At 40.8% G+C, this 14,937-nt stretch overlaps 1 protein-coding gene across 1 annotated transcript in view; it reads right to left on the minus strand.

Moving 5' to 3' along the window:
• Window positions 1–14,937, minus strand: part of LOC306828695 (cadherin-2-like) — a 92,954-nt gene that overhangs the window by 24,706 nt on the left and 53,311 nt on the right. Inside the window, exons 8-12 of the mRNA XM_079351260.1 lie at window positions 11,665–11,802; window positions 11,108–11,293; window positions 8,527–8,780; window positions 6,153–6,295; window positions 479–712 (exon numbers count right to left, since the gene is read on the minus strand). Of these exons, the coding sequence (XP_079207386.1) occupies window positions 479–712; window positions 6,153–6,295; window positions 8,527–8,780; window positions 11,108–11,293; window positions 11,665–11,802 (955 nt within the window). The remainder of the gene's footprint in view (window positions 1–478; window positions 713–6,152; window positions 6,296–8,526; window positions 8,781–11,107; window positions 11,294–11,664; window positions 11,803–14,937) is intronic.

The raw sequence follows: 14,937 nt of genomic DNA on the forward strand, positions 1-14,937 counted from the left end.
ATCTGCCGTCAGCCTAAACAAACAAAAAAAAAAAACAGCTCTAAATTGCCTAGAGGGTCAACACAGGAGAGTTCGAAGGCCATACATAAGCAGGTCAGAGAATTTATAACATGAGATCCTCTGCGGTCATAGTGTTGTCCATGTATGGAAACACTTGTCCTATTGAGACTGTGATGTTTCAAGGTGCAACATTTTTATGCCTTCCAACTGAATATCACAAAGGTGTAATGGGCTGACGAAGTGATCCTCCCTCTGTACCATCTTCAAACAGAGATATTAACAGAGATGAGACAGTTTTAGCAAAGCCTGAGGGCAAGCGCAGTACACTTAATAGGAATTAACAGCCTGGGACAAGCTAACATCATGGGTTTGAAAACCAAGATAGTTTCATTGGTTCAACAGATTCAGATGTTTGGATGTACTCTTACTTTTTGTAAGAGAGTGAATGAATGAATAGAGACAAATCCTTAATACTGACCATTGATGCGGCTGATAGTCCAGTTGCGGCGTACATCTATTGGGTGATTGGCCAGCTCAAAGGCAAATGGTCCAGCATTAGGGGTCAGGTCGGGGTCACTAGCAGTAATGTTGATGGTGTTAGGATCTGGCTTCTCACACATCTCCACCTCGGGGGGGAACACGTACGGCGCATTGTCATTAATGTCCAGCAGGTACATCTGAAGGGTGCCTGTTCCGCTGGCAGGTGGGATACCTGAACACATGAAAAAAACGTTCATCATCCATTTCACATCTTCTTTAAACGTTTATCAGCAATAAGTGCATACAATATTTGATAAAGCTTTATCTTAAAGATAATTAGCAATCCTCTGGTTGAGGTCACCCAGTAGTCAGCCAAGATAAGGGCCAGTTGATTTTTAACTATGACCACGAGACACCATATTATTTACAAATCTCCTCTTCATTTCACCTGGTTCCCTCACATCACTGGCTTTGCCGAAGAAAACTGTTCTTCCTCATGAGCGTACTAAGCCTCGAGAGGATTTTGCGTCGAGATAAGGTCTCAGCATGATTTTGACAAACAACAAGGTTTTATTTCCTCTGGTTTATGATTGTCAAGTTACTGGCAGATGTATCATGAAGAGGCAATCTGTGCTACGTCCATATTTCGTTCTGCAGCTAGTGTAGTCTCTTAAAGAGCATATTGCAGGTTAAAGACAAAACTTAACTAATCATAGGAAAATACGTTAACAATACTGTTTTTAAAGAAATTCAGAAATTAATAACCCACAGGGTCTCCTGGAGAAGTTTTAGTACGTGTTCGCAGGTCTTTGCTTTTTACTTCCGCATTCGGCTGTGACGTAACATAAGGGAGTCCCGCTGAATCCCCGTCTGTTTAACATAGAAAATCATGGATCCGAGTGTCACTCCCGTCAATAAAGAGGAAGAAGACATGTATTCCTTTACATATAATGGTCCACTGGCTTATTATTCTGAACCTGTTAAATGTGATAGAGAGCAGAAACAGGCAGGATTAGAGGAATAACGGCCTCAGGAGAGAAGTGAAGCTGTGGTGTGAGGAGAGACCCGGAGCAGGCGTCCTGCTGAGTGACAGCTGTCAGCTCGCCATATATGGGCGAGTGCTGTGTTCACATCAGCATATGTAAAGTTTGTAATCACATTCAATCAATTAAAAAACTATTTGTAGAAGGTGCAAGTGACGATCATTCACCTTTACATTGTATGGGAGCTGCTGGTAAAAACGGCAAATCTGTACAACGTATTACGGTGCCGCGCTGTGCGCGCGCGAGAGAGAGAGCGAGAGAGAGAGAGACAGACAGACAGACAGACATAGAACCCGATTACACGGCCTGTGCAAATGCAGCACCACGTCTTAATTGTTTATTCCTCATGCAGCCCAGTGCTCACGTTGTTATAGAAAATACAGTGTATGGTGCAGGATCACGGCGCACGTAATCCACACAAACATGCACAACAGCGCACACACTCCACAGTTTAATGCGTGCACATATATTAGGCTACTACAAGAAGTTTAAAGTTTTAATTGGATAAAGGACCGACAGAAGTAAAGGTTGTGTTTCTGTTTGTTTCCAAACCGCGCGTTCCGTCTTTTCCCACTGCGCACGCACACACACACACACACACACACACACACACACACACACACACTCCACAGTTTAATGCGTGCACATATATTAGGCTACTACAAAAAGTTTAAAGTTTTAATTGGATAAAGGACCGACAGAAGTAAAGGTTGTGTTTCGTTTCGTTTCCAAACTGCGCGTTCCGTCTTTCCCCACTGCGCACACACACAAACACACACACACACACACACACACGCACACACACACACGCGCTCTCTTGTAACAGAGTTGGATTTATAATAAATCGTATGACTACATATATTAAAACAGACTGTCCGGTGTCTATTACGCTCACACTAGAGAATATAACAGAGGATTCCAGCAGATCAAATCATTAAACGCTTTCTGTCTGCGTATATAATATTTTATGTTAAACAGCCAGAGATTTAAATCATTAATAAGGAAACGTTTTTGTGTCTGATACCGAAATATTCAATGTGTCTGTTCGATCGTTTCTGAGGTTGTGAGAATAATTCACCAAAACACACTATGAATAATCAAGCCACTTACACTGTGCACCTGAATGTGCGCCGCTCAAGTTACAAACTATAGCAGGGAGGCATCCTGTCTGTTCTCACTCACTACCACGTATCATTACACCTCTTTAATCATGTGATGTTTTAGCCTGTTTTTTTGTGCTTTAATTCTTTTGTGCTGCCTTCTAAATGTTTGTTTGTAAAGTGTTTGATGCTCTCGGTGCAAGACAAGTTCCCCCAGGGGCAATAAAGGCTTCATTCATTCATTCATACACGGACGCATAAAGCCGATCAAAGCAGAGTCAGAGAACGGGACTCCCTCATGTTACGTCATATGACGCGTTGTTGAAAAAAAAGCGCGTTCTAAACGGCTATGCTAAAACAGCCACTTTCTCCTCTAAATTAGAGCACTTATGTGTTGTAGAACATATTAAAAAAATAACCTACTTATTTTACAGCCATTAACAGACTATATAAAATATTAATTAAAACATTTTTTTAACCTGCAATATGCTCTTTAAATACTAAGGGTCCATTCTTTGAGAAGGACGATGAGAGATCCTTTTCCTATTTGCCTGAAACTCTTCTGCTGTGCATGAACTGTAACAAAAACATGGATGAGCCCCACACTCGGTTACATGCGCCATAAACACACACACTGGGGTTCTTCCACCATTTAATCTAGTATTCATTATCCTGCTGCCCATAATACTGAAGAGAGCTTTGCATTTGAATTAATCCAAGGCTAAAATGACTCCCAAACAAAATGAACAATCTCTTTCTATTTGGTCAGAAGCCAACTTTTTTTAGGAAATGACTGAGCCTTTAAAAAATGAAATTATACATCTGTGACCGTTTTTTTTATTTTAAGACTGACGTCTTTAGTTGGAACCCAAGGGCCCCAGAGAGTCCTCCAAGAATGATTTTATACTGAGAAATAAAGAAGATTATCAAGCGAAGAAGAACGTCACACTTTATTTTAGAAAAACTTTAGACTCCCTAATCTATGCAGTATAATCACAGTTTGTATAATGCTTCAATTTAGCTTTTGATAACTCAAGCTGGTAAAATGTTTCTGCAGAGTTTGCATATCTTTCCAGCTATGCATAACAAAGCAAACGGTGACATTGCCCCTAAATTGATTATTTTAAAAAAAGTTTTCCTTTTTTCTTAGCATCACAAAAAACTGTATTCTTAAACCTGGCTCAGACGGCAGGATAATCTTGCCGTTCTCGTGTTAAAGGCTGCTTGGAGTCTTGTAGTGTGACTCATATAGTCGTACTTCTTCCTTGGTTATTAATTGTTTGAAAATGATTGTGTGAAATAGACGAATGTCAGCATGTGTTTTTGTTTCTGTAAGGACAATATTTACACAAATGTTTTTGACTCTTATCTTTTAATAAATTACCAAATTAAAAAAATAAAAACATGAATTGACTCATATAGAGAACCGAACTTAACGTCTAAGCTTGGGGGTCGTCGAGGGCGCACCAATTTGTATTAAACATGTTTGATCTTTAGAATTTAAAATATTGACAATAACGCTGTGAAAAGATCTGAATGAAGTTGTATGTGAGACACAACAGAGGACAGTAGTGGCACAACCTGCACCCGAGTATTTATCTTCAGACGATTCATGGTATCCATGTTTCCCAAGACATTTCCTTTCCTTGCTGCAAAAACAGTGAAATAACAAATCTATTGTTTACATGAAGTCACGTGAGGTGGTAATCTCAGTCAAATCCTGTACTCTGCGATGTGTCGGGATTTTTATATCTTTGAGATTATGGAGAAGATCTGTGAAGATTTTCTTAAAATGTGTGATGCTACCTGATTCAAATATCAGGTAGGATTTTAAAACTCCTGCAGCCTGAGCCAGGTTTTAGTCAAATCTGAGGTAAGAAGCTTAATCCTCGGGGCCCATTACACATGTTGTGACCACTTAAAAAATGCAGATATAAAACATCTTGCTCATCCTGTGTGTTTGTCTGACAGGATTTTTTACAAATTTATTTGTGAGATGCTTGAGGAGTGTAAGATGACGGCGTAGAATGTGCAAGGACAGAGAACAGTTAACAGGAAGCTCAGGACACAGTGGGGTCTCTGTAAGGAGAGTGTGCAGGGACCAGTGGATAACTGGAGCTGCTGCTCAACTACATTCCTCTTGAACAGTTTCACATTTTGAATAGAGAATCCTCTTTTTGTTGGCTATAAATCACAGTGCTGAGCGCAACATGGGAAAGACTTTTTGGAAACTTGCACTAAATAGGAAGGAAAACATCCCCATTAGAAATCAATGGGGGCACTGTGCTCAAAGACTGTCTGCTCTAGTCCACCGTCTCCCTAATCACGGATTTGATTATTGGATAAAGTATGAAAATGTAATAAAATGTGGACAGTAGTCTCTGTTGTCTGCAGGAAACCCTCTTCCTCTTACCAATCAGTGAAGTTAGAGCTTTACTTTTCCAGAGTCAGGACATGAACCTGACATGTTCCTATCTGAAACATTATGTATGCCACTAGCACAGCCTTTTACTGACCACAAGGATTACTTGCATTTAAAACTTAAAATCCATGTATCAGATATGACAATTCTTCTACATCTATAGTCTATATAGTATCTACAGCATGGGGGCGGCAACTTTAGTTACCAACGTAAGACAAATGTATTTCATTCTCTCTGCCAGAGGGAGAAAGTAAGAAACTTAATTAAATGTGTTTAACAAAAGTAACAAATATACAGATTTCATTAGAATGCATGAATCGAACATTTACATCTTCATACTTAAATATTAATTAGAAATACTTAATTAATGAGCAAAACACAATCAAAGGTCACATATTCTCCTCCTCTTCAACCAGTTTAAATAAGTCTCAGAGCTCCTTAATACATGTGAGTGAAATTTCTTGTTCTATATACACTCTGATCCTGTATTTGATCATGTCTATAAACCCCTCTTTTTCAGCCCCGCTCTCAACAGGCTGTTTCTGTGTCTGTAGCTTTAAATGTAAATGAGCTGTGTCTGACCACGCCCCCTCTCTGGAAGTGCTTGGGTGGCTTGAGATTTTTCGCTCCTATTGTTTACAGTGAGAAGGCAGACTCAGAGGGCATAACAAACACCAAAGCTGTGGGAGTATCACCCACCTGGGGAGGGGTTATTGCCCTTTGTGATCTCATGAAGGTAAAAGTTGCCCAGACCTGATCTATAGAGCACAGAATCCCGGCAGTGTTAACAGGACTGTATGGAAGAGGACCAGCTCCCTCTTTAGATTTAATGAGCACATTCTAAGGTGAACAAGATAATTATCTATGACACAGTCTTAACATTAGTGATTTTCTTCATATTGTAGATCCTCCTGAATCGTAACTGCTGTTGATTTCATTACTTGAAGTGAAGAGAGTACTCAGAGCTCTACAGCAGTCAGATTCTAGAGCCCACTGTGAAAAAGCAATTACTGAAAGAGCACGGAGGCCAAGTGAACACAAGCCCCCTCTCTATGTGGGAGGACGGGGTTACTGCAGGACACCAGCACAGCCCTGGTGGTGTCTCACCATTATCAGAAGCCATGAAGGTAACGTTGTAAAGGTTGTTCTTGACGTAGGGAGACTCTCGGTCAAGGATTGCAATAGTGGAAATCCGACCATTAACCGGGTCGATTTCCAGCCAGTTGGCAGGATCATACATCTTGGAGTACCTGGATACAGATGGAGAAATAAAAGGGTAAGAATCCAACATAGAAAGGCTCCTTTATCTGCTTCTCTGGCGACAGGCCAAGCAGCTCCTGCTGAGCAGATGCATGCAGGCTGCAGCACTCGGATGAAGCAACCCAAACTCATCTATTTACTTTAACTGGAACTGAAAACTATCTCGAACGATGTACTCAGTGCAATTTAATATGTTTGTTTTGTAGACTTGGAAACAACCCATATTCTCAATGGAGCATGAGGATGTCCTGTCTATTGCTGATGAAATGTATTTATCTCAAAGAATCGCACTCATTCATCTGCATTGCTTCAAAATGACACAGCAGCAACATTCATGTTTGAGAAAGGAACAATCATTTGAGAAATGATGCAAATAATCAGACAGCTTTTTATATAGGAGAGCAGAACTGCCACCCATGACTAGAGAATATTGAACATTTTGTGTATTTCTAATTGGAGGGATAAGAAGTTGAAAGGCACAGTTATGAATAAATGTTGCAGCAGCACCAACTGCAGAATAAAAGAGCAAAAAAAAAAAGAACAATCATAAACCGAAATGCTCTCTATGGCCCACTCTATAGTGAATAATACACTTCCTTTTTGTGTGTGTGTTTGTGTGTGCTCGTGTGTTTTTGTGAACACAGTCGCCGTCCACCATTGGCTGTTGCTAGGCTACAAAGACTTCAGCACCACATTTAGAAACAAATAGTGGGATGTAAAAGAAAAGAAGGATGGGGACAAGAAGCTGCAATCCTGCAGGCTTTCTGCACTTAGGTTGTTGTCGAGCTGTTACGTATGTCGGGGCTGCAGGATCTGAAAAGGTGTACATTTCCTCCGGACAAGTTACCAATCTTATCAGCTTTTGTTTCAAAATAGGACTGCAACTGAGAACCTGAGGGCCTTAGTTTAAGTTAGTTTATTACTTTTGTTATCAGAGACCATGTACAAACCAATCAACCTATAGACAAAAGTTGTTTATCCTTCATAGAAAACCAAATGACATTTTTGTAACCTGTGTAGTAATCGGCAGGAAGTGTTTTATTGCAATATGCAACAATCCCATATCCTCTTATTCCAACTTAAACAGTCTTACATTGGTAAAAATGTTGTCCAAAGATTTTAATTGAAGCACATGTTTCTTTCAAACTAAACGGTGGTGCTTTATAAGTACTTCAAGAGGTTTGTATTGAGACTACCTTTTCTTCTTTGTATGTATTAAATGAATATCGTTCACTGAAGAACGATATTCGCTGAAGAACGATATTCGATATTCAACGATTCATGTGTGCACACCTTTTAAAACAAACGTTTTCTCACTCTTTTATTTCTTCTTTCTGACTCAGTTCTTCTTTGTGCTACTTTGACATGATGTATTAAATGTCATTGATGAATTGAAATATTCAAGAGAAGAGATGGAACAGATCTGATACAATATTGATATTGGTGCGATATTAACATGATTTATGGATCGGATAATCTGCTATCTGACATACATAATCAGGAATGATTGTTGGTAACAATTTTGAACTCGAAAAAAATGTCTGTTCATGAGACAAGTTGGTGCCACCACTAATTGTTCATTTGTCTTCAGTCATACCTTTGAATGACAGTCACTGACAGTGTCTTCATAATGTATTGAAATAAATCTAAGGCTGATTTAAAGGTCCAATATTTCATGTACTACCACTCCATGCAGGCTCTCATCTGCCTGTGTTTCTAATGCTCAGTATCCACCACAATGACGAAAAAAAAAAAAAAAAAAAAAAGGTCCCCATGTGTGCCAAGTCTGATCTGATTGGTCGGCTGATCTACACACTCTCTCTCTCTGTCGTTTGGCTTTGTTCTCAGATGTCCTTCCCCTTCTACCATATTGGGAATGCTACAGTCAGTCTGAGGTGAGCTTGTTCTTGCTACAACGAGCAAATGGGCTTGGATCAGTGACATCATGGGTTTGTGACATGCTCGGAACCAAGCATTACATGCAGCTATTGCTACTGCTAACAGGAGGAGGCAGGAGAAGCCGCAGTTCCGCGTATTTTAAATTTTTGCACATAGATGTGCCTAAACATGCACGAGACACCAGGAAAACATACTACAAAAGCTGAATATGGGACCTTTAGGAGACACCATTAGCTGTCTGCGTCAACCTGCTCATCATATTATAAAGGTCTTTATCATCACAAAATGAGAGGCTCTGTGTACACAGAGAGGGCCTTCTTACCGAATAGTTTGTCTCATGAAGCGGTCAGGGTCTTGGGCAGTGAATGTGGTGAGCAGAGACCCGGAGGGCAGACCCTCCTCAAGTTTAATGGATTTGGGGTTCGGGCTGAACTCTGGACTCTCGTTGAGGTCTAGGATTCGTACGGAGACGGTCGCTGAGGACTGACGAGGTAGGTGTATGCCACGGACCAGCGGGACTTCATTCTCTGCCTCCACTGTCAGCATGAAGGAACGTGTCAGCTCAAAATCTATAGGCTGGACAGAAAAAGGAAGGGAGAGGATAAAAATCACAGAATACACTGGGTGCAGACCTCATTTAACATGTTCCACCTTTAGTAAAGTACAGGCGCTGTTTTTTAAAGTCAGAAAAATGCATTCATCAGATAAGTCAAGGTCCTGAAATGCATTCAAAAGTTTATCCTGACTGTTGTAAGGAGTTTTGTAAAGTTAAACTAAAAAGATACAATACAACTAGCTGGTTTATAAATCTAAAATGAGATATAAAAGAGTTGACCTGAAATCCGTCAACCTATTTCAAAAATTCAGATTACACTCCTCTCAAAAGAATTTTGGTTTTTATTCGTTTTTCTTCATTTGTACTCTTCATGAAGCCGACTGAAAACCATCTTTTTACATCAATGTCCTACATTGTTGGAAAGTCAAGGCTGCTGTAGCAGTACAAGGAGCAATATGTAACCCAGACACCTGGTGTTTAAAATGAGTACTGCAGTCTAAATTTGAATCATTGAAGAGGGCCGCCCCCTCCTCTCGAGAGTAAATGCTCATGCAGGTTCCCATGTGGAAACTGAAGTTTCAGTGTTTAGCCAGCTCTGCATCTGCGTTGTAACCTCTCAGGGTCAATTCAGGATTACAATAAGGGACGGCGTGGACACAAAGTCTCCACAGTCTAAGCATCTTCCATAAGTACTCACATTGTCTGTCAGTAAAAGCTGTGAAACTCTCATGTGAGTTATAACTTTCATAAAACTCCACCAACTTTCATCAACAAAACAACATGATATTTTGTCTGGTTGGACGTTGATCTGTTTGTGTCATGATGTTATCTCAGTCAGGCAGTTGGCCTGTTTTCCCCTTTGGGCGGTTTAGTCTAAATAAGCCGTCTGAATTCTGACTCGAGCAAATAGAGCTGACATCTCCCTAGCCTTTAAATGTAGACTTTAGCTAACAGTTTAATTTGTCTGCATGGACCAGCGGTGGTTAGTATGTCTTTCACTTCATATCGCTGGCCAGGGTAACATGGTTGGTGGTATCATGTGGTGGATTGTACATTCTTATAAGAAACAACAATATACATCCCTCAGGAGTAAATCAGGATGGCATGAGCTAGGTTGTAGGGTCAGAGGAAATTATCTACCCATCAGAGATTTTTCACCAAGAAAAGATAAAATCCCACCCACCACTCTTGCTCGCATCACTAATTTAGATGGTGTGGCCCCACTGCGTACGACATGTCGAGAAATTTCAAGCAAGATTGCCTAGCCTCCATGCTGCTTGTAGGCGTGAACCACGGCACAAACGTTTTCTTCATGGTCTCCCAAAAATCTGCCAAGTTGTTCCCGCTTTGAATTCTGGGGAAAAAAGCTTTTCATGTCAATCCCTGGACAATCCAAAACATCCAATCGAATGGCAAATTGCGCACCTCGCATCAAACTCATATGAATATCGTTCACTGAAGATTAGCTTTTGTTCCCCCCACGGCCCCCCTTCTCGGGTCTCGTGCCAAGCATCCCATAATCCTTTCCCGACTCGCATGTTGCGTCCACTATAAAGTGGATGGGGTGCAAGAATTGTCACATGTAGTGGGGCCGGACCTTTAAAGTGTAGTCTGTTGTACACAGTCCGATGTGTGCACACCTCTTTTTAAAACAAACGTTTTCTCACTCTTTTATTTCTTCTTTCTGTCTCAGTTGTAAAGTCTGGGCTGTGAATATGCAGCCCTCGAAGGAATGCTTTTCAGACAAACCAAAAACCTTCCCCTTCTTAATTATGTTCATGTTGAAAAGACATCCGGCACCTTTTTTTCTCTCTAGGTAATTATTCACTGAACGGATACTGACGAGAAAATAGCTTTGTAGAGGAGGCCAGTTTGCACATTCATTAATAGACATAGAATGACGGACACAGAGCCATTCAAGCTGCTTGACATCTTACTACATCTTAAAATGTGCCTGATGTTACCAGCAATGAGCAGAGCTATCCCAACAGACCAGGCTGAAACCTCAGAGATGCTTTCAGACAGTGAGGGGTTGTTGATGACGGCAGCTTGCCATGGCAACCACAGAAACCCCAGCAAGAGGAACAATCGCAATTATTTCAGTGCTCTCTATTCCCAGAATTATACACCTTTTAACAGGCAGGTGCTGTAGTGCCTGCTTCTCTGAATGCACCCCAAGGATGAAATATTTCAGTAGAAGACTGGAAACCAAATAGTACATCCAAAAAAAAAAAAAAGACAATTCAAAACAAACAATTCAAACAACATAATCTTTGCTTTAGGCGGATACACCTTCATATGTCCATTTCTGAGAGTGTGTCTGTGTGTCATGGAAACCAGATCCCACCTTGACCACAGTGAGCAGGCCTTCATTAGTGGTGGGGTCAGTGGGGATGGAGAAGCGCCCAGTGGGGTCTCCAGCGATGATGCGGTACACAGCACTCCAGGCTGGAGTGTGAGGCTGGTCTTTGTCCGTCACTGTGAGGTTAGTGACGATCACATTTACCCTGTTTTCATACACCTCTCCAAAAAACTGAAAGAGGATAACAAAGAAACAGTACTTTAAAACACTGCAGATGTAACATCAATACATTCACATAGTTCCCGTTTAGAAAAGGGGCCAAGGAGGAGACAACTACAAGAGCAAATTGCTTCTGTTTCCCGAGATAAAGACCAAATTTACCACAAGTCGGCTCCCTTCTGTCAAAGCATTTTCACTTTACTAAGGAAGGCAAACACATTGTTCATTTCATTGGTTTTCCCCTCCTTTACCATCTGCCTGTACCAATCAAACTTGTAGCACTTCAGTCCTGTGTAGAGGAACAGCGACGTCCTGTCGCATGCAGTTTGGTAACTGTTCTATTTCTCGGCAGAATGTGCAAGAAGATCTCTGAGTGGACCTACTGTGTCGGTCGTGAATTCTGGGGGATTGTCGTTGACATCGGTGATTCTGATGACAGTGGTGGCGGTGTTGGACAGGCCATAGGTGGGGTTTCCCTCCATGTCAGTGGCCTGGATGATCAGGGTGTACTGGGTGACTTTCTAGAAACAGGCAGAAATAAATAGGTTCAAGAAAAGGAAATATGTAAAAAACATCAATATCATAATATAGTTCAAGTACACCATCATGTAGAGTATGTATTGCTGCTAAACTATTAAGATTAGGCCCTGGAGGGAAACCAAAGTATAATGCAAACTTCTTTTATGACCTCAACAAACTATTGTCTGCTGTGTGTATTGATTATGACTGTGTTATTATAGTGGGTGATTTCAACATTCATTTAGACAATCCAAGAGATAACAGTGGGAAAGAACTTATAAACATCTTGGAAAACTTCGATCTCTCCCAGCATGTAACAAATCCAACACATAACAAGGGACACACTCTGGACTTGGTCATTTCAAGAGGTCTAATGGTTTCTGATGTTGTAGTGAATGATGTTGCCATCTCTGATCACTATTGTGTTTCCTTTAAAGCTTCCATCTTGGCTGACTGCAGAGAAGGCAAAACAGAGCTGATCAGAAAACGTTACATTGATGACAACACATGCACACTCTTCACTGAGGCATTCACTAACACACCAGCTCTACACTCAGCTCCTGTCAAAGACCTTGTAGATAAGTTCAGCGCTAAGGTTCTAAATATTATTGATGCCGTTGCCCCAGTCAAGGCCAAAGCTGTCTGTGTAAAGAGAAAGCCCCATTGGAGGAATGGGACACTTGTTATAACAAAGAAAAAAGATTGTAGACAAGCTGAGCGCAGGTGGAGAAAAACTAAACTCCAGGTTCATTATGACATCTTTAAAGAGGCGCTCCGCTTATATAACTTAGAACTCAAAAGGGCCAGACAGTCCTTCTTCTCTGAGATAATCAACAAGCACAGCAACAATGCTCGGACTTTGTTTACTGTCGTGGACAGGCTGACCAACCCCTCAGCATCAGTTCCTGCTGAACTGTTATCTGTAAAGGCATGCAATGATTTTGCATCGCACTTCACCCAAAAGATTGAACAGATTAGACAGACAGTCAATGAGTCTACGACAGGCAGCCTGACTGTAACTCCTGTACCTCCTAATGAAAACAATTTAGCTAACCTGGCACATTTTCACCTTCTAGATCCTGTAGCATTAACAGACATAGTTCAACACCTCAGGTCCACTACATGCAGTCTTGACATTCTGCCCACAAGCTTTTTAAAAAATGTTTTTACCTGTGTTGCACCAGATGTATTGCAGATAGTTAACAGCTCTCTGCAGACAGGCACTTTTCCTGAGTCACTAAAGACAGCAGTGATTAAACCCCTCCTAAAAAAGAGTAATCTGGATGCTTTATCAATTAATAACAATAGACCCATATCTAATTTGCCTTTCTTAGGCAAGATAATCGAAAAAGCAGTGTTTGTGCAACTTAACACTTTTATGGTACAAAATAAATACTTCAGTGTTTTTCAGTCTGGATTCAGGTCAAAGCACAGCACTGAGACTGCTCTTATCAAAGTGCTAAATGATATCTATGTGAACAGTGATGCATCTAAAGTCTCAGTTTTAGTGCTACTGGATCTTAGTGCTGCATTTGATACGGTGGACCATAACATACTGCTGGACAGACTTCAAAACTGGCTTGGAGTTTCTGGAACTGCCTTAAATTGGTTTAAATCTTACTTGCAGGACAGGGTCTACACTGTGTCTGTTGGTAATTATGAATCTGAGCATGTGAAGATCACCTGTGGAGTTCCTCAAGGTTCCATCCTTGGGCCGCTTTTATTTAACATCTACATGCTCCCTCTCGTTCAGATCATGGAATATTACAACGTTTCCTATCATAATTATGCAGATGACACACAGCTCTATATATCAGTGTCAACGAATGACCATAGTGCCTTATACTCACTGAGCAAGTGCATCAACGAAATCACTGAGTGGATGTGTCAGAACTTTTTACAACTGAACCCAGAAAAGACTGAGGTGATTGTTTTTGGCCCTAAAGAGGAAAGGTCAGAGGTCAGCACTTGTCTTGAATCCATGTCCTTAAGAACAACAAATCAAGCCAGAAATCTTGGTGTGATTATGGACTCAGACCTCAAATTCAACAACCACATTAAGATGGTAACAAAATCAGCTTATTACCATCTGAAAAATATTGCAAGAATCAAAGGTTTTCTGACCAAACAAGATTCAGAGAAACTTGTTCATGCTTTTATTTTCAGCAGGCTGGATTATTGTAACGGTGTGTTTACAGGCCTTAGTAAAAAATCTGTCCGACAGCTGCAGCTGATACAGAACGCAGCAGCCAGAGTCCTCACCAACACAAAGAGGGTGGAGCACATTACACCTGTGCTTCAATCACTGCACTGGCTGCCTGTGTGTCAGAGGATCGACTTTAAAATCTTACTACTGGTCTATAAAGCATTAAATGGTCTTGGCCCTAAGTACATGTCAGATCTACTTGTAGAATATAAAACATCCAGACCGCTCAGGTCCTCAGGAAGAGGTTTACTCAGTGTTCCCAGAGTCAGAACCAAACGAGGTGAAGCAGCGTTTAGTCACTACGCTCCTCAACTGTGGAACAAACTCCCTGAACAACTGAGGACTGCCGGCACACTCAACTCCTTTAAATCAGGCCTTAAAACTTTGTTATTCGCTCAGGCTTTCAATTAGAAATATACTGTCTGCCTTACTGCAACACATTCTTCCTTTTTTAATAGTTTTAACAGTTGTTCCTTTATCGAGTATTTTCACCTGCATCCCCATCTTTTAATGATGTATTTTGCATTCTTTCCTTAAACTCTGTTTTAATGTTTTTATGTTTTTATGTCTGTAAAGCACTGTGAATTGCCTCGTGTCTGAACAGTGCTATATAAATAAACTTGCCTTGCCTTGCCTGTAATATTCCATAATATTAATGATTTTAATAAAGCAAATTGCAGACATGACTCGTGGAGCTGATTGGACAAACGAAGAAGTGTTTGATTCAGAGAGATCATGACTCGAGAACATTAGGATCATCTCCTAATTTAAAAATATAAGTAGAATAAAGATCTGGGAGCTGTTTTTGTTGTGCAGGAATCACTGCAGGCTGTGTCGACATTCACAGGCTAAGAAGCAGCTGCTCCTTATGGGTTTAGTGATGAGCCTTACAAAACGTCCCACACACACACACACACACACACACACACAC

The sequence above is a fragment of the Symphodus melops genome, assembly GCF_947650265.1.
Source record: "Symphodus melops genome assembly, chromosome: 8".
NCBI lineage: Eukaryota > Metazoa > Chordata > Actinopteri > Labriformes > Labridae > Symphodus > Symphodus melops.